This window comes from Xenopus laevis, chromosome 7S (assembly GCF_017654675.1).
Source record: "Xenopus laevis strain J_2021 chromosome 7S, Xenopus_laevis_v10.1, whole genome shotgun sequence".
NCBI classification, from domain to species: Eukaryota; Metazoa; Chordata; class Amphibia; order Anura; family Pipidae; genus Xenopus; species Xenopus laevis.
Window position 1 is genome coordinate 84407870 of NC_054384.1, and position 25310 is coordinate 84433179.

The following is a 25310-nucleotide window of genomic DNA, read 5'->3' on the forward strand; positions in this document are numbered from 1 at the left end:
GAGTGAGAAGAGCAATAATAAAAGTACTGAGAGTGGGCCCCTGGTTTAAGGTTTTTGGGTGAGCCCCTGGCCTAAGGTTTTTGGATGGGCCCCTGGTCTAAGGTTTTTGGGTGGGCCCCTGGTGCACCAGTCCGAAACCGGCCATGAAAGTCAGAAAAGTTGTCCCTATAAAGCAGCTCATTCCACTATGTGAACCTAGTGTTTCATACAGTATGTAAGTATGTTATAAATGCCAAAGTACATGGTGGGGTTTGTACAATCCTCTGTGTTTTATACAACTGCTGGATTCGTTTTTTTTTTTTATAAAGCAATGTCACATGATAGAGCTTGAGGATATTGAGAGTCATCTGATATGGCCCAAGAGGTTATTCATATATCTTATAACATAGATCTTCTTCAGTAGTTGGATTGTTGTTTAAATAATTTAATTAATCTGGCAGAACTATATCTGTTAGAATGTGTCAGGGAAATACAACCCAACACGGGTATTAAATAAATTAGTAATAAAGCACACCGAGTTGAATTCAGTTTATGGACAGAGATGGTTTAAATGGACAATTAACACAGAACAGGCTATTTGGTATAATTCACAGGTAGTTATAAAACACCTCCCACTTGAAAAAATTACAACCAGTGCTTCCACTTAAACTGAAATGTTTTATTTATCAGGATATAAAATGTTGTGACACAATGTGGAGCAATGTTATTAGGTGCGTTGCACAATGCCAGGCTCTATCATATACCACTACAACTTTGTGCCAAAATGTTACTGAAATCTATGGAATAAATCACTTTAAGGGCAGAGACACACGCTGCGATTCAGGGAGAAAAGGAAGTGCTCCAAGTGTAATCCCGCCGGTGATTTACATTTTAGCTCGCAAGAAGACAGGGGAGGCAGTTCCCCCCGAAGAAGAGGAGATTTGTCGACGGGACACTATTCCCCCGAATCGCATCGTGCGTCTCTGCCCTAAATAACACAGATATTGGAGTGTAAACCACCTTTATTTTGTACAGACAGACAGAGAGAGAGATAGGCAAGTAATGGGGGAACCATGGCTGGAGCACCTAAAACCTCTGTGTCTAATGGATAATCTGATGTTAGTTAGTTTTGCTGACATTTATATTCTTATTTATCTCTATGGAAATCAAATAAACATCCAACTGCTCAGATCCAGTTAGCGTTAAAGTTTAAGAAAAACAAATGTTTCACCCAGAAAGCAGATCTATCTCAATGTGAGAAAGTTATGTATGGTCACTTGATGCAACCATCGTATTTGAGTGAGAATTCCCACAGGTCAGAATCAGAAACACAATACATCTTTGTATAGGAATTAAATAGCACAATTCTTCTGCTTGTTCATGCAGGTATATGGTTACAGAAGTGGTACGCCTATATATCTGCTCTGCCCAGCCAACTACATCACAACTGTGACTGAACTGTATGTTTTCCAATTGTGTAGAACAATCTCTGCCACTAGAGCAATGGTTTTGCAATAAGGGCTCCATCTGATAATCTGACCTTTGGCCAGGGCCCTGCTTGAAGGTCCAAGCTTTGGTCAAGTTTCTCTTTGAGTGAAATGAGTACAGATATAGGAAAATATTGGGTATCACTATATCATTCATAGTTTCGTGAATATAGCAAATACGTATTAAACCCAAATATCACTATAACTGATCGACAAGCTGGGCATTCAGGTATATCTTGTAGAGCAGAGGGCCATTCTCCCAAATTCTCACCCTAAAGGTGGCCATAGACGCACAGATAATATCGTACAAAACGAATTTTCGTATGATATTCGGTGCGTGTATGGTGGGAAAAGAGCTGACTGATATCGGCAGAAGACTTGAATATCGGTCGGCTCGTCGATTGGGCTGGACGGAAAATTTTGATCGGGTGCCTTTGATGGCACCCAAACGGTTAGTGCTGAATCGTCAGATACAGGTAGAATTCTATTGTTTCTATCTGTATATCTGATGATTCAGCTCTACACGTGTGTCTTGAAACGAATGATCTTTCTTGGAAAAATCTTTTCCAAGAAAGATCGTAATTGTTACGTCTATGGCCACCTTAAGGATGAGCCTCACTGGTATTGCCACAAGCCCCTCAGGGGACCAGCCCCATGGTTTTGGAACCCCCTTCATTGGAGCAAGCCCAGTAGATAAGGCCAAGTCAAGTGACATAGCCTATGACTAAGTGCCCGTAAGGCATGAAACACGTAAATCTCTACTGAGATGTTTTTTTACTAAATAAATACTTTTTTAACTGCATCAATCTATGGAGTGTGTGCCAGTTTGTGCCAGTCTTTCTCTACATATTAGCAAGTCAGTTGAAGTTGTGGCCCTCCTGGACAATAAATTGTGGGTACTGAAGACCAGTTGGCAGTCAGAAGCTGACATTAAGGCACCGAACATGTGCCATGCAAATCCATGACACCTGTTTATACCATGTTATTGTAATGCCTGGCCATTCCCGTGTGCATTGTCTCAAAGCAACTTAATAAACACTTCCCAGTTTACCTTGGGTGACTGTTACCGGCATCTCTAGCCAATTACAGGCAGAAACAGAACTGACAGTTTATAAAACATTTTTATTGCTGATTCACCTCTAATCTTTAGTATAAACATAATAAAACGTTATCATTTGCTGGTAATAATTAGCCACAGTGCCTGTGCCAGGAATAAGGTGCTGCAACGTCACTGTGCTGCACTACAGGTCCCAGGAGGCCTGTCTGTCAGTGAAAGTGTTAAAGGGATACGTGTGCTGCCAGCTGCTCCCAGCCACACTGAAGGCCTGGCACACAAATCTGGCCCTTTCAGGGAGCCCCCATCTCAGCCTCCTTTCCTTCATTCCATTCTCTGCTCTCCCCCACCCCCTTTCTCCTCATAATATCCTCCCATTATTACACAACACAGGCTGCTGCTGCTGCTCTCCGGGTCACCATTGGTTTAAACTGTGAATTATTAAGGATTTTTTTTTGTTGGTAAATCTCCAGAAAGGAACTGCAGGCAGCCAGTCAGCTGGGCAGTGCATTGAGCTCAGTCACACTGTAGAATATTTACTGATTCACATAGTGAGAACATTAGATCTTTTCCCCTGTGACTCGTCACTGCTTCTTTGCAGCAATTCCAACGAAGACTCCTAAGGTAAGTTTCTTTAACTTTTTTCCCTGTTCAGTTACAGAATGAAATTCAGTGCTTAGCTTTAATAAACCCCACACATGTGATGCAGTTTGATCCTGCTTTGCTGCCATACTGCTGTGCCCTCATTGCCTCTAGTGTTCAGTTTACTGACCTTACACTCAATCTGGTTAGCAAACTGCATGGGATTTTGTTACTGTCACCTCCCCTCTGGCTGGTGTTAGTTACCGGGTGCCCTAATTAAAGTGGGCAACCTTGGCTGGTTGCATAAGGAATAAGGAGCGGCACAGATGTTCAAGCAAATCTGCCCATAGCCGTTTGTATACAGAGTGTGGTGTGTAGCACAGATGTGCTCAGCTGCTCACTTCCGCTCATATTTGATGTGCTGGGTAAATATTACTGTTGAAGGAGAACTAAAGCCTAACTAAAGAAGAAGCTAGAAATGTTGTACATGATGTTTTGGGCTTCTGTACCAGCCCAAGGCTACCACGGTCCTTTAGCAGTAAAGATCTGTGTCTCCAAAAATGCCCCAGTAGCTCCCCATCTTCTTTTCTGCTGATTCACTGCTCATGCTCTGTGCTGCTGTCACTTACTGAGCTTAGGGACCCACTCACAATATACAGTACACATAAGGGCAGATTTATCAAAGGTCAAGGTGAATTTTCGAATGAAAATTTGAAGCTATTTTGTGTACTTCGACTAGGGAATAGTCGAAATTTCGATTCAAATTTGAAAAGAATCGAAAATTCGAATATCGAAATGTATCATGTATTGTCTCTTTAAAAGTGTGACTGCGACCATTCGCCATCTAAAACCTGCCAAACTGCTGTTTTAGCCTATGGGGGACCTCCTAGAACCTATTTGGAGTCAATTGGTGGACTTTGAAAAAGCTAAGGTTTTTTGGGGAAAAACTTCTAATTGAATTCGATCGAATGAGATAATCCTTCGATTCGAACGATTAGAATTTGGCCGAATACGGACCTAATAGATTGAAAACTGACCTATTTGACCCCAAAAAACGTCAACTTAATTTCGGTTGGTCTTTTTGAATTCGAATTTCGACGTTTTTTTCAATTCTAAATTCAACCCTTGATAAATATGCCCCAAAGAATAGAATTGTCACAAGTATGCTTAGTAATTAATACAGATAATTACTACATGGCAGCACAGAAACCAGCGCAACTAGCATCAAAATTTAATAATCAGCCCTGTAGCATCAGCTGATATTACAGACCAACCTCATTTTCTGCTTAATAATTAGTGACGACCCCTAAGCTTAGCTTCTCAACAGCTGCTCAGAGCCCACTGAGCATGTGAGTGTCACAGACACTTTCCAAGATGGTGACCCCCTGTGACAAGTTTGAAGTCCTGGATCATTGCTGCTATTGACAAGCTGAAACTTTAACCTCGTGCAATAAGTTCAGTATATAAAATATGGCATTTTTAGCCACATTCATTTTTAGGGTTTAGTTCTCCTTTAAGTGATAAGGAAGGAGCAATTTGTAAGTGACCTCTTATAAGGTAAGTGTTCAAAAACAACCAGCCCTTGATTGTGCTTCATTAGGTTGACCTGAGAAATATGGTGATCTGGTTTTTTAATATAATTTTATGGGTTTATTGGCTCATTATCCTTAATGTAGTTATTGTGTTATACTTTTATATACTCGTATGGCATATGCATTTATGTAATTTTATCGCACTTAAAGGACCAGTGACATAGAATTTTTTTTTAAAAAATTAGTTTGTACATAAGGAAAAAAAACCACCAAGACACATTTAACCTTAAATTCGCAAAGTCTTTATTAAGAAATAACTTACCCATACTCTGCTTGCGCTCCTCTTCAGAAAAGGCGACGATCCATTGTGCAGTGCTCGATTTCTCCTCCCTGGCTATCTTCTATAGAAGGCAGGAAGGAGAAATCAAGTGCTGCACGATGGATCGCCGCCCTGTCGCCTTTTCTGAAGAGGAGCACAAGCCGAGTATCGGTAAGTTATTTTTTAATACAGACTTTGCGAATTTAAAGTTAAATGTATCTCGTTTTTTTTTTCGTTATGTACAAATTAATTTTTTTTTTCATGTTACTGGTCTTTTAACATGCACTGTTAAATTGTAAATCTTTTATGCTTTGGAAAACCCAATAAAAATGATGAAATTAACAAAAAAATAATAATAATAATAAAAAAAAATATGGTGATGCTTTTTGGCTCTCCTCGATACTTCAGCAAGCCCAGCTTCAATGTTAAGTTATGAAATATCTGGGGTCAAAACCTAATGATTTGCTGTCCTAGATAATCTTCGAGCTATACCTACAGTGTATATGTCTGAAAGAACAATGGTTCTAATAAGCATTATTTCATTGATAAGCACAGTAGCATGCTTGTTGGTGTCTATGTTGATCTGTAGTAGTGATGGGTGAATTTATTCGGCAGGTGCGAATTAGCGTGATTCGGCACCGGCGAATAAATTCGCAAAATTGGTGCGAAAATTCGCTGGCGAAAATTCCAATGTGCGCCGGCATCCAAAAAACCAGACGCCGGCGTCAAGAACGAGACGCCGGCGCAGTTTCGTGATTTTTTTGCCGTTCAAATTCGCCCATCACTAATCTCTAGTGAGTTGCATCTGCCTAGCCTTGCCATGCAATATTATAGCAGCAAGGAATGTTGTGTAACATAACACACCTAAAACTATATGCATACATATAGGCACACAAAATACATTCAAATTGTGATGTGTCCACAATTATTCCAACTCCAGTTATCATGAAGGAGGATGTTAGCAGAATTCCAGGATTTGCAGCCCAACATCTGGAAGGCCACAGGTTGCCCGTGCTGGATTTAATGTCATTGGCGGCGTATACACTGAATACATCATCATTTATTTATATAGCACCAGCAATTTATACAGCACTTTACATTCATTTATAACATACAGACGGCTTACAATAATTTAACAACCAAGGGTTACAGAATAAAAATAGGATCAGAGACCCTGCTCACAAGAGCTAACAATCTAAAGTTCTGCCAGTCAGGTCTGTCCTCCTTATCACATGCCCAGTTAATAATTAGTTAAAAATAATGGCACCCGTACACTAAGGGGGTTATTTATCAAAGTCAATTTTATCTCAACATTTTTCTGCTACAAACGCTGATAAAATCTGCTCGGGTTTTTTACGCTTATTTATTATTACATTTTCCTGAAAATTTGCTTTATGGGAAAAAATCCATTCCAGATTTCGTATGCATTTTTGCCAGAAAATTCCGAAAACTTCAGGGTATTGCACGAAAACCAGTGCACATCAAAAAATCATTGGGACCTCTGCCTTTGACTTATATGCAACCGTGACAGATCTGAGATGCCGAATTTTCTGATTTGGACTTTTCCATCCCTTTTATATATAAAAAAATGTTTTGGGGTTTTTGCATTCGGCATACAGGATATGATGTCACTGACATAAGATTGAGGAAGATGTAGCTTCATTTTATCAGTTCGCCTGGTCTGAGGTGCTGAAAGAGGTGACATTCTGTAAAATTTGCATCTTGGTGAATTTGCAGAGTAACGACCGTTCGCCAGAGTGAAAAGTCGCCTGGCGATAGGGTGCGAACTTACACTAGTGACGGTCTCGTTTGCTAGTTAATTGTCCTCTACGCCTGTTAGTATATTGGCGATTTTTTTGCAGATGAGATTTCTGGTGAATTGTCACTAGCGTTGGCAACTTCTCCCTTTAGTAAATCTGCCCCAATGACACTTGCATGTGATACTTTTGAGGCAAGTCTCCTGTGCCTTTTGGGCCTCCTGTTTGAACCCCAGAATTCCCATCACATCAGGGTGGCGTTATATCCAGGGTTCCACAATTTCATTAGGATCACTTGGTCACTATTCAGCAGAATAGACAGGATGGATTCAATGGCACTTGGCACAACTATAATAAAGTGCAAAAAGCTTGTTTGGGCACAAGTATCATTAACGAATGGCACCAAAATGTCCAACATTTGCGGCTCTTTTCTTTTTATCAGTACAGGTATAGGACCTGTTATCCAGAATGCTCAGGACCTGGGGCTTTACAGATATTAAATATTTCTTTAATTTGGATCTTTATACCTTAAGTCTACTACAAAATCATGTAAACATTAAGGGGCAGATTTATCAAAGGTCGAAGTGAAAATTCGAATTAAAAAAATTCGAAATTTGAGCTAATTTTTGTGTACTTCGACTAGGGAATAGTCCAAATTCGATTTGAATGCACTGTCTCTTTAAAAACTTGACTATAACCATTCACCATCTAAAACCTGCCGGATTGCTGTTTCAGCCTATGGGGGACCTCCTAGAACCTATTTGAAGTCAATCTAAAGTTTTTTTTGGAAAAACTTTGATTTGTACGATTCCAATGCCCTATTACTTCAATTTGTACGATTCTAATTTGTATGAATTTGAATGAATACGGACTATTCACCTGCAAAAAAAACTTTTTTTAATAATTTTCAGTTGGTCTTTTTGAATTCGAATTCAAAAGTTTTAAAAAATTCGACTTTCACCTATTTGCCATCAAAAACCTGCCAAATTGCTGTTTTAACATATGGGGGACCTATTTGGAGTAAATTGGTGGACTTAGAAAAATCTAACGTTTTTATTGGAAAAACTTCAATTCGTATGTGCTATTACTTCGATTCATACGAATTCGAATGAATACGGACTATTCACTATTAATACATTTTGGTTGGTCTTTTTGAATTCGAATTTCAACGTTTTTCAAAATTCGACCCTTGATAAATCTGCCCCTAAATAAACCCAATAGGCTGGTTCTGCTTCCAATAAGGATTCATTAAGGGGCCGATTCACTAAGGGTTAATTAACCCTCAATATTCGACTAGGAACTAAAATCCTTTGACTTCGAATATCGAAGTCGAAGGATTTAGGGCAGATAGTACGATCAGATTATTCCTTCGATCGAACGATTAAATACTTCGAATCGAACGATTTTTTTTAATCCAACGATCGAAGGAATATCCTTCGATCAAAAAAAGTTAGCCAAGCCTATGGGGACCTTCCCCATAGTCTAACATTGACTTCGGTAGCTTTTAGATGCCGAACTAGGGGGTCGAAGTTTTTTTTAAAGAGACAGTACTTCGACTATCGAATGGTCGAATAGTCGAACGATTTTTACTTCGAATCCTTCGATTCGAAGTTGTAGTCGTAGTCGAAGGCCGAAGTAGCCCATTCGATGGTCGAAGTAGCCCAAAAAAAACTTCGAAATTTGAAGTTTTTTAACTTCGAATCCTTCACTCGAAGTTAGTGAATCGGGCCCTAAATGTTAGTTTGGATTAAGTACAAGGTACTGTTTTATTATTACAGAAAAAAAGGAAATTTTTTTTAAAAAATTTGGATTAATTGGATAAAATGGAGTGTATGGGAGACAGCCTTTCCGTAATTTGGAGCTTTCTGTATAATGGGTTTCCGGATAATGGATCCCATACCTGTAGTGAACATTTGATCAATTGAACGAAGGGTGCATGTGCAAGAAGGAAATGTGCATTCAGTCATATTTGCACTTCATACTCTGTCAGACAGTTCGGCCGCTCCTTAAAGACACAAGTTTATATTCTCTGAGCATTCCGCAGGGAAATTCCATCAGATAATCCCACATTCCAGCATTCCTCAGGATAATCTTTGACAATTTAGCCAGTGTTTACGATAATAGATTATAGACTGGTCTACACATTTGTTATTAAAGTTCAGTTATATCTGAAACAGGCTTTAAAGAAATATAAATATATATGTTATACTTACACATCTGTTGCTATTTTCTTATTGCATTTTGTGCACATTTTTCTGATAAATATAAGCTTTTTGTGTCTTTTTTTAATGCCCAATGTAAAATGTAAGTTATCTGCCACAAAGCACTGTCATTCTTATAACCATTTACCAACTGTCTGTTATTAGCTGCTAATCTTTGATTGCAGCACGGTAATGGTTACTAGAGATGTCGCGAACTGTTCGCCGGCGAACTTGTTCGCGCGAACATCGGGTGTTCGCGCTCGCCGGAAGTTCGCGAACGTCGCGCGACGTTCGCCATTTTGGGTTCGCCATTGTTGGCGCTTTTTTTTGCCCTCTCACCCCAGACCAGCAGGTACATGGCAGCCAATCAGGAAGCTCTCCCCTGGACCACTCCCCTTCCCTATAAAAACCGAAGCCCTGCAGCGTTTTTTCACTCTGCCTGTGTGTGCTGAAGAGATAGTGTAGGGAGAGAGCTGCTGCCTGTTAGTGATTTCAGGGACAGTTGAAAGTTTGCTGGCTAGTAATCGTTTTGATACTGCTCTGTTATTGGAGGGACAGAAGTCTGCAGGGGTTTGAGGGACATTTAAGCTTAGGTAGCTTTGCTGGCTAGTAATCTACCTTCTACTGCAGTGCTCTGTATGTAGCTGCAGTGGGCAGCTGTCCTGCTTCTGATCTCATCTGCTGACTGCTGCAATAACAGTAGTCCTTGTAAGGACTGCTTTTATTTATTTTTTTGTTGTTTTACTACTACTACTACTACTACTACTATAAGAGCCCAGTGCTATTAGTCTAGCAGTGTTGGGGAGTGGGACTGGTGTGCTAATCTGCTGCTCCTAGTAGTTCAGCAGCACCAACTTTAATTTTTTTTTTTAATATTCATTTTTTTTTATTTTACTTTTTTTTATTTTACTACCGCTGTAGTAGTGTATAAGTTGACCTTTTAGGCATTATTTGCCCTGTAGGCATTATTTGCACACTGTTTTCTTCAACCCGCCATCGAGCTGTGTGACCTTGTTCACATTCTGTCTAAATATCCATAATATTACCGTCTCCAGAAAAAACACCGGAGTCACTTTTTTCAAGCAGCCATAATATATTTTACGTAATCCGTATCCACCGCTGTAGTAGTGTATACGTTGGCCTTGTAGGCATTATTTGCACACTGTTTTCTTCAACCCGCCATCGAGCTGTGTGACCTTGTTCCCATTCTGTCTAAATATCCATAATATTACCGTCTCCAGAAAAAACACCGGAGTCACTTTTTTCAAGCAGCATTCATATATTTTACGTAATCCGTATCCACCGCTGTAGTAGTGTATACGTTGGCCTTGTAGGCATTATTTGCACACTGTTTTCTTCAACCCGCCATCGAGCTGTGTGACCTTGTTCCCATTCTGTCTAAATATCCATAATATTACCGTCTCCAGAAAAAACACCGGAGTCACTTTTTTTGGCAAAAAATGACTATTTTCAGCATTTATGTGGCATATTTTTTCTGGCAACTGTGCTTCAGTGGCTGCAACCAAAAAAACTGGGCAAACAATGTCTACAAGGTCAACGTATGGCGAAAAATTACTATTTTCAGCATTTATATGGCATATTTTTTCTGGCAACTGTGCTTCAGTGGCTGCGTCCAAAAAACTGGGCAAACAATGTCTACAAGGTCAACGTATGGCGAAAAATGACTATTTTCAGCATTTATATGGCATATTTTTTCTGGCAACTGTGCTTCAGTGGCTGCGTCCAAAAAAACTGGGCAAACAATGAGTACAAGGTCAACGTATGGCAGTTGTTTAAAGAGAACAGTAGATTACTAGCCAGCAAAGCTACCTAAGCTAAAATGTCCCTCAAATCCCTGCAGACTTCTGTCCCTCCAATACAGAGCAGTATCAAGCAGATTACTAGCCAGCAAACTTACTATCATCTGTCCCTGAAATCACTAACAGCTCTCCCCCTACACTATCTCTTCCAAGCACACACAGGCAGATTTTTCAGATACATTTTTGCCCTTGATCCCCCTCTGGCATGCCACTGTCCAGGTCGTTGCACCCTTTAAACAACTTTAAAATCATTTTTCTGGCCAGAAATGTCTTTTCTAGATGTTAAAGTTCGCCTTCCCATTGAAGTCTATGGGGTTCGCGAACCGTTCGCGAACCGCTCGCGTTTTTGCGCAAGTTCGCGAATATGTTCGCGAACTTTTTTTCCGACGTTCGCTACATCCCTAATGGTTACCCTCACTGAGTACAGACCAGGCACAAAGATGGACAAACTGCACACATTAAATTGTTATACACAACACACTTGTATGAAGTGATGTTTGTTATTGCACAAGGCAGCAAAAAAGGGGCCCAAACAGCTGTCTTGACCAGGCTGTAAGTACAGGACTCCCTGCAGGATGCACCTATGGGTGCTTGATGTGACACCAGCTGAATTTCACAAACGTTAAAGGAGAACTAAATACTGAAAATGAATATGGCTAAAAATGCCATATTTTATATACTGAACATATTGCACCAGCCTAAAGTTTCAGCTTGTCAACAGCAGCAATGATCCAGGACTTCAAACTTGTCACAGGGGGTCACCATCTTGGAAAGTGTCTGTGACACTCACATGCTCAGTGGGCTCTGAGCAGCTGTTGAGAAGCTCGTTGCAAATTATCAAGCATAAAATGAAGTTGGCCTGTAATATAAACTGATGCTACAAATTCGGATGCTAGTTGCACTGGTTTCTGTGCTGACGTAGTAATTCTCTGTATTAATTACTGATCAGCCTTATATTGTGACTTTTATATTCTATGGGGCAGATTTATCAAGGGTCGAATATTGAGTTTATGGGAGCTTCTATAAACTCAAAATTAGACCAATCAAAATTTATTTAGATTTAATTTTTTTTTAATAATTCGGGTGAATAGAATCGACCTGCAAACTAGAATCAAATGCGATTCGAGTTTTTTCACCAAATTTTTTTTTTAAAACATTTGATTTTCAAAAGTCCACCAAAGACTCCAAATTGATTATAGGAAAAGATTAAGTTGAATTAAAAAGGTGTTTCGAATTCTATTCTATAACATACTAAGGGGCAGATTTATCCAGGGTCAAATGTCGAGGGTTAAAAAACCCTCAAATTCGACCCTCGAAGTAAAATCCTTCAAATTCGAATATTGAATTTGAAGGATTTTTGTGCAAATGCTTCAATCGAACGATTGAATAAAAATCATTTCGATCAAACGATTTGAGCGATTTTAAGCGATTGATCGAAGGAATTTTATTCGACCTAAAAAAAACCTTAGAAAAGTGCTGGGGAAGGCCCCCATAGGCTAACATTGGACTTCGGTAGCTTTAATCTGGCAAAGTATGAAGTTGAAGTTTTTTTTAAATAGACTTAGTACTTAGATTATTGAATGGTCAAATGGTCGAACGATTTTTACTTCAAATCATTCGAATCATTTGATTCGATCAAATTTGACCAATTCAATGGTCGAAGTCCCCAAAAAAAACCTTTGAAATTCAAATATTTCTTTATTCGAACTATTCACTCGAGCTTAGTAAATCTGCCCCTACAAGTTAAAAGGTGAGCCAACCCTTTTAAGTAATAAAAAATTAAAATAACAATAGGTTGTAGATTCACAATTTTTTTTTGCTGCCGGGGACCACAATTTGAAAGCTGGAAAGAGTCAAAAGCAGAAAACCAATAATTTGAAAACTATAAAAATAAAAATGAAATGAAGCACAATTACAAAGTTGCTAGGAATAGAACATTCTCTAGTAACTAAAAGCTGACTTAAAGGTGAATTGCCCCTTAAATTTATCAGACAAAGCCTGTGTATCTCTTTAAGATTTAGGAGTCTGTATCCTTATCCAATTTTTCCAGTGCTAATGGTTCAATCTTCTTGTTGCAGGTAGGTCTTGTGGGGGTATTGAGTCTTCAGTATGCAGCCACAGGAATCCACTGGAGTGCAGTACAGCAGGTGGAATGAGAACAACCAGGACCAAGTCAGTGTAAACACCTCTAATACAGATGCCCCAGCATGGAGAAGGTAATAAAGATATGCCAGAATAAGAGTAACATATATTAACTGTTATATAAGTGTAGCCTACAACTTTCTTCCAATCTTTCTACAATCTTCTACCGTAGGAACAGTTAAAATGGTAGGTACTGTGATGACTGCCTGCACATCTAATATTAGTCTTGTAGTATTAGGACCATAGAGAACAAGGTCATTATGAAGAGTGACAGGCATAGACATAAGTCACCAAATCTGATGGAGCCTTAAAGAGCATGCAAAAGCAAAAAAAATAAAATCCCATTTTTACTTTTTTTTTTAATGAAAAAGAATATACTTTAATTTAAAAATCTGTACAGTTTTTATAAGAAATCTGACTGTACGCAGTGAAATTCTCCGTTAATTTACTGCTGTGGATAGGAATTGTCAGACTGATCTGCAGGGAAACAATCATAATTATGAACAGCAGGGGGAGCCCCCGTCTTGATTTCCCAGCCATGCAGAACTCAAGCCTCTTTGTTTGTTTCCCTGTCGGTGACTGTGTAGAGATTTGTATTGAATTTTATTTTTGCCTTTACATCGCCTTTACAGTTTCCAACTCCAGCTGCAGGGACAAAGATCATGGAGCATAAACAGATAAACCGGGAATCTCATTGAAGGATTATTTTGCTGCAGACACTGGTTCTGGAGAGTTGGTGAAAGTTTGTTTTACACAATACAAAAACTATAAAATCCACATTAGATTACATGACTACTCAGTCTGCATATTGCTGTATCAGCTTCTGGCAGATATTATTTGACTTGTGCTGTTTTGATCATTTATGACGATCCCTAAGCAGCCCAGAGCACACTGAGCATGTGCACAGTCTTGGTCTTGCAAAATTACGAACAAAGTTACAAGATAGTGACCCCCTATGGCCAACTTTGAAAGCATAAATCATTTGTTTTATTAGGCTTGTAGTGCAGTAAGTTCATGTTTATATATATATAATATACAACATTTCTAGCCTTATTCTATTTTAGACTTCCATTGTAAAGGGGTTGTCAAGTTAACTTTTAGTATGATGATTGCAATTTGCAATTATTCTTCATTTTTTCATTATTTGTGTTTTTGAATAGTTTTACATTTTGTTCAGCAGCTGTCCAGTCTGGGATTTCAGCAGCTATGTGGTAGCTAGGGTCAAGATTTTCTTAGCATCAGAAACTGGTTTGAATTAGAGACTGGAATATGAATAGGAGAGGACTTGAATGGAAAAATTTGTAATAAAAAGTAACAATAACTATAAAATTGTAGCCTCACAGAGCAATACAATAAAGACCAGCTGAGGCGTTGCTTAGAATGGACCATTCTATAACATACTAGAGTATAACGTAATGGTAAATATCGATGCTTCTAAGTTACTATAGCCTCAAAATAACACACACTTGGGTCAACAGTTCTAATTGTCAGATGAAATTATCCCTTGCAATTAAGCTTGCAAGGAGCCCATTCCAAAAAGTCATTCCAGGACATCAGGAGAAACCTAGTGGGGCCTGGTTTCTATTGCTTCTGACAATGTGGCATTTATTGGTTATATATTGGTGCAGGCCCCAGTGTTGCCCCTTGTAGCTCCAGTTTAGCAGGGTCACTGTCAGCACTACACTAATGGGGTTATTTATTGAAGTCCGACTGCCAAAAACTCGAAAAAATTCTAGTTTGTTAAGATTTATTATACCCCGAGGATGGAAAAAGTCCAAATCAGAAAATCTGGCATCTCAGACCTACCAAAGTTGTATGTAAGTCAAAGGGAGAGTTCCCTATCCTATTAAGAAGTTTCTGTGGTCTATGCTGGAATTAGCCCGATAATTCAACTATTTCGGACTTTTACGGCAAAAATCTCAAATATGTGGGCTTTTCGGGAAAAAGCCTGAAAAAATTGAGTGATTCGGGAAAAATTGTACGGATTTGGATTTTCGCTAGTTTTTTTCTGGTTTGTCCCCGATCTGATTAAATTGTGCTTTTTTAATAATAAATAAGCTTGGATTCTAGTTCGGAGGGACTTTAATGCAATTCCCGGATTGTGATAAATATGCCCCTAAACATCTAGATACATCTGGTTGTAAAAATGTACAATTCAAATGAAATCTACAAAATACTGACTAAAGCAGGGGACTAACGCAGGGGTGTTCAGAAGGTAGATTGGGATCTCCCAGTAGACCTTTAGCTGGCGATCAGTAGATCTCAAGACACTGTCAACAAGCAGCTTGTCTAAATCACCCTCCTTTTTCATATTTTTAATTCACATATTCATTACGTTAAAGGAGAAGGAAAGCTACAGAAGCAGTTTATTGTCAGTAGATTAGCTGTAATAGTGCAAGCTAGAACACTATATTTATTCTGCAGAATGCTTTACCATACGCGAGTAAACAGCTCTAGAAGCTCTCCCTCTGTTTGTTTAAGATAACAGCTGTCTCTCCCTGCTCACTCATAGCTCTAAACTCAGATTACAGCAGGGAGGGGAGGAGGGAGGGGAGAGAGAAGCAAACTGAGCATGCTCAAGTCCAAGCCCTGGAGGTTTATGCTGAAAACAGGAAGTCTGATACAGAAGCTCATGAGTACACAATAGAAGGACAGAAATAAAGTGTTTCTTTTCACAGAGGACTCAGAGCAGCATTACTTTAAGGGTTTACTGGTATATTTATATCTGATAGAGCTTACTTAAGTTTAACCTTGCATTCTCCTTTAAGGTTACATAAGAAATGCTTGTTTAAATATAGCAATATACATTTTCTCATAAATCAATATTTAAGTAATATTGTCCATGAAACGGAATGCTAACAATACTTTTATGGATGTAAATGATAATGGGACACCATCACTAAGGGGCAGATTTATCTAAGGCCGAAGTGAAAATCTGAATTAAAAAAATTTGAATTCTGAGCTATTTTTTGTGTACTTCAACTAGAGAATAGTTCAAATTCGATTTGAATTTGAAAAAAATTCAAATATCGAAATTTATCATGTACTGTCTCGACTTTGACTATTCGCCATCTAAAATCTGGTGAACTTCTGTTTTAGCCTATGGGGGACCTCCTAGAACCTATTTGGACTTAATTGGTGGACTTCGTATTGATTTTTGATCGAATGCGCTGTTAATTTAGATTCGTACGGTTCGAATTCGATCGAAAACTGACATATTCACCCCTTTTTTTGATAAATTTCGATTGGTCTTCTTTAATAAGAATTTAGAAGTTATGGGAGCTCAAAAAAACTCCCATTACTACGAAATTCGACCCTTGATAAATCTGCCCCTAAAAGTAGATCTCACATAAGTAAAGTATGGGCACTCCTGGACTAAAGATTTGTTTTTAAATTAAAAATAAAAAAATCAGGGTCCGCGCTGACACCTCTTACTATGTGCATTTTATCTCTCCATCTCCAGGGTCTACACCACTCTGTGCACGAGGAATCTTGCCATTGCCATGAAAGTGGTGGGGGGATTTGCACTGTTCTGGATCATTTTAATCCTTGGATATGTCACTGGATATTACGTTCACAAATGCAAGCAACAATGACACACTGCCAGCTGAAGGGCCACATTCTGGGATGTGCATCATAGGAACCAGGCATTTTCTCTAAAGACAGACTGAAACATCCCACATTTATTCAAATAAAGAGAAGAATGTCAAAATTGACATTTTAGGACACATCTGAAACTACTGTATATTTCTGCTCTTGTAGTACATTTATATCAAGTCAATCTATATTATATAATGTGTTCTAGTGTCATCTGGATATTTTTCTCAAACTGATGTATAAATGATCCTTACCGTTTACTAATGTACATTCTAACATGCACCAGCGCAATACAGGTATGGGACCTGTTATCCAGAATGCTCGGGACCTGGGTTTTTCCAGATAACAGATTATTCTGTAATTTAAAATCTACTAGAATATCATGTAAAAAATAAATAAACCCAATAGGCTGGTTTTGCTTCCAATAAGGATTAATTATATCTTAGTTGGGATCCAGTACAAGGTACTGTTTTATTATTACAGAGAAAAAGGAAATCATTTTTAAAAATTTCGATTACTTGTAAAAAATAGAGTCTATGGGAGGCAGCCTCTCCATAATTCAGAGTTTTGTGGATAGCAAGTTTCCAGATAATGGATCTCATACCTGTACCCATAGAAACTAACTATGTGCTGTCATATTCATAGTCTGAGCTCATTGCAGTGGGTTATTGTGTTATAACACCCATCTTAGTAAATGAGCCTGGTTAACTTTAAAGGAAAACTACACCTTGGATCGGTTTTTCATCTGTTTTAATTAGTGTATTGAGCTGGTGTATCTGGTCGTGCATAATGAATGCAAATAAAATAATGACTAGTGCAATTTGATGTGCTTTAGTGATACAGATGTAATTACTGTCAGAAGGCAGAGGACATTTGAAATGTGTTCCTCTCCCCCGATAATAAGAGGAGTAGAAGAAAGAAAGAAAGAAAGAAAGAAGGAAAGAAAGAAAGAAAGAAAGAAAGAAAGAAAGAAAGAAAGAAAGAAAGAAAGAAAGAAAGAAAGAAAGAAAGAAAGAAGGAAAGAAAGAAAGAAAGACTGTGCTAATACCATGATGATTTTAAATAGCTAAAGTACTTGAGTACTGTATACTGCTGTTAAAGAATTGTTTATTGTTCTCTTGCTGATCTCAGTAGTAAATCAAAGAGCTATCCATTAAATATATTCATATATTTCTATTTTGGGCTGTTGTAGAAATCACTGTAATGCGTTTCTTTTAAGGGAAAGTAAAGGTAAAACCATACGATTGAGTGGGATTGTTTATGGCCCGGGAAAGGAAGTGTGTGAAGAACTTTTATGGAGATGGCAAAACTGCATCATTTTATTTACAGCATTGTTGTCTACAACCTCGTAACCCAGCAGATGTTGGTGGGGGAAAGAAGGGGTTCTTGAGCCATAGTGCTGGTGTAGAGAAGGGGAGCAGACCTACAGTGTGGCTGGTTCAACAGTTACACCTCTGTTTCTTAGCTAAGAAAAACTTTATAAACCTATAGAAACAGCCATCCTGCTATAGTTTTAAGGTATTATGAATTGCCTCCACATTGGAACGCACTCCAATGCCCAATAACTATGTTTTGTCAGGTTGTTGCTTGTCTCACTTGCATTTTGTACTGGACAGGCCTAATATCTACAGCTCTCTAGAGCAGTTCTCCCCAACCAGCGGCTCACAAGCATCATGTTGCTCACCAACCCCATGAATGTTGCTCTCTTTAGCCTCAATTTAGCTTAATTTTGAATTCCTGGCTTGGAGGCATGTTTTTGTGGCATAAAGACCATGTGTACTGTCAAACAGAGCCTCCTATAGACTGCCAGTTCACATAGGGGCTACTAAATAGCCAATCACAGCCCTTATTTGGCACCCGTGCTTTTTCATGTTTGTGTTGCTCCACAACTCTTCTTACATTTGAATGTGGCTCACGAGTAAAAAAGGTTGGGGACCTATGCCTAAGAGCAGCGATTCCCAACTTTTTCCCCCAGGGACTGGTGTAAAGCCCTAATTTTTTTCAAGGACTGGGGGGGATGCGTGAACTGAGCGCGGCGCTCATTCCATGTCAATATTGGATGCGCCACCATCAAATTTCAAACATGCCAGCATCACATGTCATGCTCGCTGCATCAAATTCGAACTCGGTGGCCCAGTTTGTCCACGGCCCCACGGTTGGGGACCCCTGCCCTAGAACATTAGTTTACTGATGTGTGTATGTAAAGAAAGCAGGGGAGATATTACTGAAGAACTTCACATTAAAAAGAAGGTTCAGGAAGAAAGGGGAAAGGAACTAAATCTTTAACAGTCACATCAGAGTTAAAAGCTGAGGGAGCTGCCAAAGAGCAGTATTCAAATGGAAATCCAGGCATGCAAATCATGAAAGATAAAAGATGCATCAAAATGGAAAAGAGAGGGAAGTGTTTTGGGAATGCACCAAATTGGAGGAAGTTTTACAGAAGAAAATCCCCGATTTTAAAGATACTGACAACAGAAAATATATATATATATTTTTTTTATCTATCATAACAATGTCTTTGAATGCTATTTATAATTTTGGCATAAAAGTATTTGCTGGATGCTTTTACATTACCTTTCTTACTACCCTGTTTCTCTATAAGGGGACTGCCATATTTGTGCAGCAGGAGTCCGTTAGCATTAGAAACTCTAACTGACAAAACAGTCAGGTTTAGGAATTTCAAGTGACAATAACTTACAAAAGCAGAACTATCAGTGAATAATGATCAACATGTAGATTAATATTTTGAAAAGGAAATTTTTAGTGTCAGTATCACTTTAAGAAATCTGCTTGTTGCTGAATTATAGAATGCAAGTATAATTACAATATGACAACTTTCCCTTCAAAATAATATACATTTTGCTCCAAGTCGAGCAAACTTTTTACTGTAAATATGAACTCACAAGTGTCTTAAAATTACTTGATTTTTTTCTCTATGGTGCTGCTTTTCTTCCGCAACCTTAAAGGGGAAGGAAAACTAGTTGGCGCAAACCCCCCACCCCCCCTCCCGTGTGTTGCCCACCCTCCCTCCTCCCCCCTGGCCTACCTGCCCCGCTGGGCAAATGCCCCTAACTTGTTACTTACCCTTCTGCGCAGGTCCAGTCCAGGGAGTTCACAGACGACATCTTCTTCCACGCGATCTTCTTCCTGCTTTGGACGGCGCATGCGCAGTAGGATCATTTCGCCGGTACGATCTACTGCGCATGTGCGTGACTTTTGGCGCATGCGCAGTAGATCCGTACCGGTGAAATGATCCTACTGCGCATGCGCCAAAACGCCGTTCACAGCAGGAAGAAGATCGTGTGGAAGAAGATGTCGTCTGTGAACTCCCTGGACTGGACCTGCGCAGAAGGGTAAGTAACAAGTTAGGGACATTTGCCCAGCGGGACAAATGACTTTGTCCCTGAAGGGTTACACACAAATATCAGATTATAAAAAAACAAAACTATATATGTCCAATGTTTTTGAGATACTAATTTGCAAGGGAATAAGATACTAGGCATATTTGCATTTTTATTCACCCTGTTGTCTCTAATCTGTGTTGAATCATTTCCTTGTGTCTTCCTGCAACGCTCAGGTGCACATAATATTGTACTTCTATAAAATCAGAGAAACTTGCTTACAGAAAATGCCAACAAGACTACAAATATATTGGGCAGTCGTCCTCATAATAGCATGGCCATGTGGATTTATCTTAAACGCATCCATTGTAGCCGTGTATCTGAGCTACAGAAAGAAAGAGTGCGACAGAATCCTTCTCACCATGGCCTGCTGCAATGTTCTCCTGCTGAGCCTGCTAGCATTTGATGCGATATTTATCACCTATGGGCTATACATCCTGTTTGATAAAGAATTCTGTTTGGCCATTAACATTATACTCTTCTTCTCCATTCACTTCTCATTTTGGCTGACTGCCTGCCTGTCCGTCTATTATTGCTTGAGACTGGTCAACTTCTCATGTCAAATCTTGATTTATTTACAAAGAAGAATCTCGTTTGTGGTTACCCTGTTCCTACTGGTTTCAGTTCTGATTTCATGGGTAATTAATGTTCCAGTTATTTGGGCCGTCCAAGTAACCAAACCGAACGCTACGAGTATTTATCAGGATTATATCGTTAATTATGATAAACGCTACATGTTTTTTAACATTGTTTTAGGCAGCGCTTTGCCTTTCGTTGTAACGTCTCTCTGCATCGGGATCTGTCTGATATCTCTTCTGAGGCATGTTCAGAGGATGAGACAGCACATTTCTGAATTCTGGAGCCCACAGTTGAAAAGCCACGTGAAAGCATTCAGAACAATGTTGTTTCTTTTAATTCTGAACCTGATTTTCTTCATAGTATTTGGTAGTCTCTATCTAGCTGAACATGATCTGGGAGTTGTATTGCAAAATGTGCTCTCGTCTGGTACCATGTTCATTCCGTCAGGACAAGCCTTAATTCTGATTTTTGGAAATTCTAAATTAGCAAAAGCTTGGTCAAAAACGATGTCAATATTTGGATCATGTGCAAGAAATGTGTAAGGCTGTTAATAAGCACATGTTCACTATACTGTATAGATCTGCATTTAATGTGGTGAAGGAATACTCTATAATTAAGATATTATGAGAGGATATTTTATGCTTACACCTTTGCCTGACATTTGAGTTCCAGTATTTGCTGGATTGACTGACCTAATGTATCTTTTCTGTTTTATATTACTCATTTAGATTAACCGGTATTTCTCAAACTGAAGCTGAATTGCTATTTCAAGCAATGTTTAGAGATAATGATTATGTTTGTGTGCTCCAGGAAATATCAGATGTTAATAAAGAGTAAAGCCAAAATAATAATTTATATAATACAGTCATGGTTCTATAATACATCAATATCTAAACAAATGCCGGCAAACTAAAGGTGGCCATACTTGGGCAGATCAGCTTGTTTGGAGATGTTACCAAAAGAGTGGATCTAGCCCCAATATTCCCACCACAAGTGGCCAATATTGGGTTTATCAGGCCCCCCACGATCAGATTGCAAAAACAGGAATCCAGTTAGTTGGAGTGAGGAGCCCATCAATGAACCTTTGTGGTCCTCGATCTGACGGGATTCTAAAACCTACCTGTTCCACATCTGGCTGATTGTCCGTGAGAAATTGGTCTGGGGCCCTTCAGAGGGCTCCATACACTGGCCTATAAGCTGAGGACTTGATCTGTCAATAGCTTTTATCGGCCTGTTTATGGCCGTATTTAGTCCATTCTAAGAGGTTCTATGAAGTTGCTCAAAACCCAGTAGGAAAGCATTGAAAGACCAAATTTAATTTAAATGAATACACTTTATTTTAGAGGGGAATAACTGCAAATATCTATTATAGGAACCAGCAGTTACCATGCATGACGATTAGGGAAGCACCAGATCCACTATTTGGGATTCGGGCAAATCCTTTGTGAAAGCTGTGGCCAAATCCGAATCCTAATTTGCATATGCAAATTAGGGGCAGGAAGGAGATCAATTGGGAAACATTTTTTTACTTCCTTATTTTGTGTGAAAAGTCAAGTGATTTCCATTCCCGCCCCTAATTTGCATATGCAAATTAGGATTCGGATTGTGTTCAGGCAGACACAAAGATATAGCCGAATCTGAATCTTGCTGATAAAAGGCCGAATTCCGAATCTAATCCTGGATTAGAAAAAGACAGCACTTCACAATGGAACTGCTTTCAGGCAGGCTATTGTTCTTCCCGAATAAACAAATTGTTTAACTAGTATCTACTGCGTTTGAAAACGTTTTATGTGAGTTTAACGCTGTAACCGTTGGGTCTGGGTGCACACGCCCCAGACCTTCAGCAAGGGGAGTCAACACCAGAAAAACTTCAAAAGAGGCTGGTACAAACCTGGGCCCACAGGCTTGTGCCAGTCTCTTTTGAAGTTTTTCTATTGTTCTTCCTGCTCAATGTAACTGGAGGAGTCATTTACTATTGAATGATAATCTCATATGTACCAAGGAGCTGTTATCTTTGTGTCAGGAAGCTGTTATCTGGTTATTTTCCCATTGTTCTATTGTAAGACTGCTTGGGGGGGGTAACATCACTCTAACCTGCAGTTTAGCAGTAGAGAGTGACTGAAGTTTATCAGAGCACAGGTCACATCACTGGGGGCACCTGAAAAAACCTGAAAACTGGGAAACTGAAGCCTCATGTCAGATTCAAAATGGAATAAAAAAAAAAAATCAGTTTGCTCTTTTGAATAATGGACTTCAGACCAGTATTGTGTTGGTGCAGCACTATTAACTGATGTGTTTTGAAAAATGAGCTACAGGATAGATAGGGGCAAATTTAGGGGCAAAGTGACTAACGTTAGAGAAAAGAGATAGACTCTAGGGCTACTTTGCACTCTTATGCCAGGCGAAGTTTCATTCTGACGAAAGAACGTTACTTCGCAAATTCACTTAGATGCGCATTTTACTGAACGTTACCTGTTCCGCCAGACTTGCCTTCACCAGCGCAGACCAGGTGAAGTGCAATGGAATGTATAGGGCTTCTAAGTCCCAAAAAACGCTGGCGTCTTTTAGTTTTTTCAGGGTGATAGGCTGCAAAAGTCCGTAAAATATTTTTTGGGTACCTGGGCTCCCCCCTACATTTCCTAACATATGGGACATAAACTATACACTGGGCTCATGTGTAGGGCAATATAACAACTTTAGTTTATTAAGGTTCCCTGGGCTTGTGTAATGTAATGTATTTGCTGCAACATATACGTCCATTGAACTTTAACATCCCACTGTATGCAAATTAGGCAACGCTTGCGCAACTTCACTTCGCTTGGCGCAGTAATGCTAGAGCAATTTTGCCAGAGTTCGGCGCCCTGGATGCAATTTTGGATTTTAGTGAATTAGCGTTGTCCTGTCGAATCTACGCCTGGCGAAGTGTTGCGATGTGAGCAAAGCCGGCGCTGGTGAATTTACTGAGGTTAGTGAATTTGCCCCATAGAGAGAGAGATAGATGATAATTACCAATGTCTCCACTAACAAGGGGCTCTGACAATGTGGCATGAGGTAACTGCCATTGTTCCAAATACTCAGGGTCTTCATTGAAGGAACAAACTCAGGACCCCAGTGCTGCAAGACCAGGATCCGACCAAAGGAAAAACTATCGTTTACAGATGGATATTGTATGATAGACACAACAGATGTGCCCAATTCTCTCACACAGATTTAATCTTGATGGAAAAATATCCTGAGAGACCAAACTAAACGAAACACAAAATGCTATTCAAACATTATTTTCTTCCAATAATCTGTCTATATTATACTTTTGACTTGAGTGTCCCCCCTAGAAATATAGTTTGCTTAATGAAAGAAAGTCTCATTCTAAGCAACCTTCCACTTTACCTGCATTGACCAATATATACATACAAATGAATCCTGCTGATTTACAGACCTGGCAAAGAATGGACTTCTGCTAAATTGTTTTGACGGTCAGAACACTTTTAAGAAGTGAAGCAATCATATTGGGGGGGAATGTAATAAAAGTCGCAAATAGAAAAACAACTTACACAAATAAGAATAAAAATTTGCATTTGACTGTAATATTCTTCCTCGGTTATTGCATTGCGAACTTTAATTGCGTGTTGAAGTATATGAAGTGATTGAAGGTGTCGTAATCTTTTGGAACAAACATAACTTTTTCAGTAAGAAGTTTTATCACATTCATTGCGCAATGGCACAAACTATAAAATTCGCAAACCTTCCATTGTCAGAAGAGGTCACTAAACAGTTTCCAGGTTCACTAAAGCTATATTAAATTCACACAAAGGAAAATTTGTTCACGCAAAGGCCTAGTTTTTGAAATTTTGAAATTTTTCCGTTACCAACTTTTATTAAATCCCCCCATTAGTATGCTGGTCATCTTGTACCCTAGCAACCAGATTGCTGAAATAGCAAATTTAGAGCTGCTGAATAAAAAGCTAAATATCTCAATACCCCCAAATAATAAAATATGAAAACCAATTGCAAAGTATCTCTGAATATCACTTGCTACATCTAACTAAGGGGCGAATTTTAGCCAGCGTCAGCTTCGCACCCCTCCGCCAGGCGCAAATGCACTACAAATACACTAATTCACTAATATGCAAAGTTTTGTCCCAGGCATTGAACGTTGGCGATTTTTCGCTAGCGTAACTTCGGCTGTGCGAGCATTTCACAGCAAAGATGCGCTTTTGTGCCCAGCAAACTTAGTGATCTTGTGTTTAGGTCAATTTGCATAGGGCAGAAATTTAAAGTTGTATGGACGTCTTTATTATAAATGTTGCTGCAAATGGTTTAAGTTACCAGTTTATATTACACATGTCCAGGGAACCTTAATAAAGACAAGAGAGTTAATATAATGTCCTACACATGAGCCCACTGTAAAATTAATGTTATAAAATGTCTGGAGAAAACTGGTTACTAGTGATGGGAGAATAAATTCACCGGCGTCAACATTTTTTTGACTTGCATCTGAAAAGTTGCTCGCGTCAATATCGCGAGCGTCAACAATATTCGGACGCCCATTGACTTTTATGCTGTCGTCAAAATTGACACGAGCCACTTTTCTGACGCTCATCCAAAATTGACATGGGTGTTTTTCCACGCATTTTTCGCCATTTGCGAAAAGTCGTCTGGTGCGAACGAACACTAGCGACTGTCTCTTTTTCTAGCGAATTGGCGCCTGAGTTGCCGATGTCCCTGTGGGTGGCAACACTGGCGAAATGAATCTGCCCCCCAAAGTTAATTTAAAGGTGAACAACTTTAAGTGCTGCAGACTATAGATTCTGCACTATGCATCATTACTTTCTAAAAAAAATTAAGGATTTTCTTGAATCT

At 39.1% G+C, this 25310-nt stretch overlaps 2 protein-coding genes across 2 annotated transcripts; both read left to right on the top strand.

The window, feature by feature from the left end:
• The first annotated feature begins 2866 nt into the window (after positions 1 to 2866).
• Positions 2867 to 16601, top strand: LOC108697675 (small integral membrane protein 1). The gene is made up of 3 exons (XM_018227939.2): positions 2867 to 3144; positions 12810 to 12947; positions 16337 to 16601. The coding sequence occupies exons 2-3, from the start codon at positions 12841 to 12843 to the stop codon at positions 16467 to 16469; spliced, it is 240 nt and encodes a 79-aa protein (XP_018083428.1). The 5' UTR covers positions 2867 to 3144; positions 12810 to 12840; the 3' UTR covers positions 16470 to 16601.
• Positions 16602 to 19864: 3263 nt separating this feature from the next.
• LOC108697970 (taste receptor type 2 member 9) lies at positions 19865 to 20998 on the top strand. The gene has a single exon (XM_018228429.2). The coding sequence runs from the start codon at positions 20099 to 20101 to the stop codon at positions 20990 to 20992; it is 894 nt and encodes a 297-aa protein (XP_018083918.1). The 5' UTR covers positions 19865 to 20098; the 3' UTR covers positions 20993 to 20998.
• Positions 20999 to 25310: the final 4312 nt, after the last annotated feature.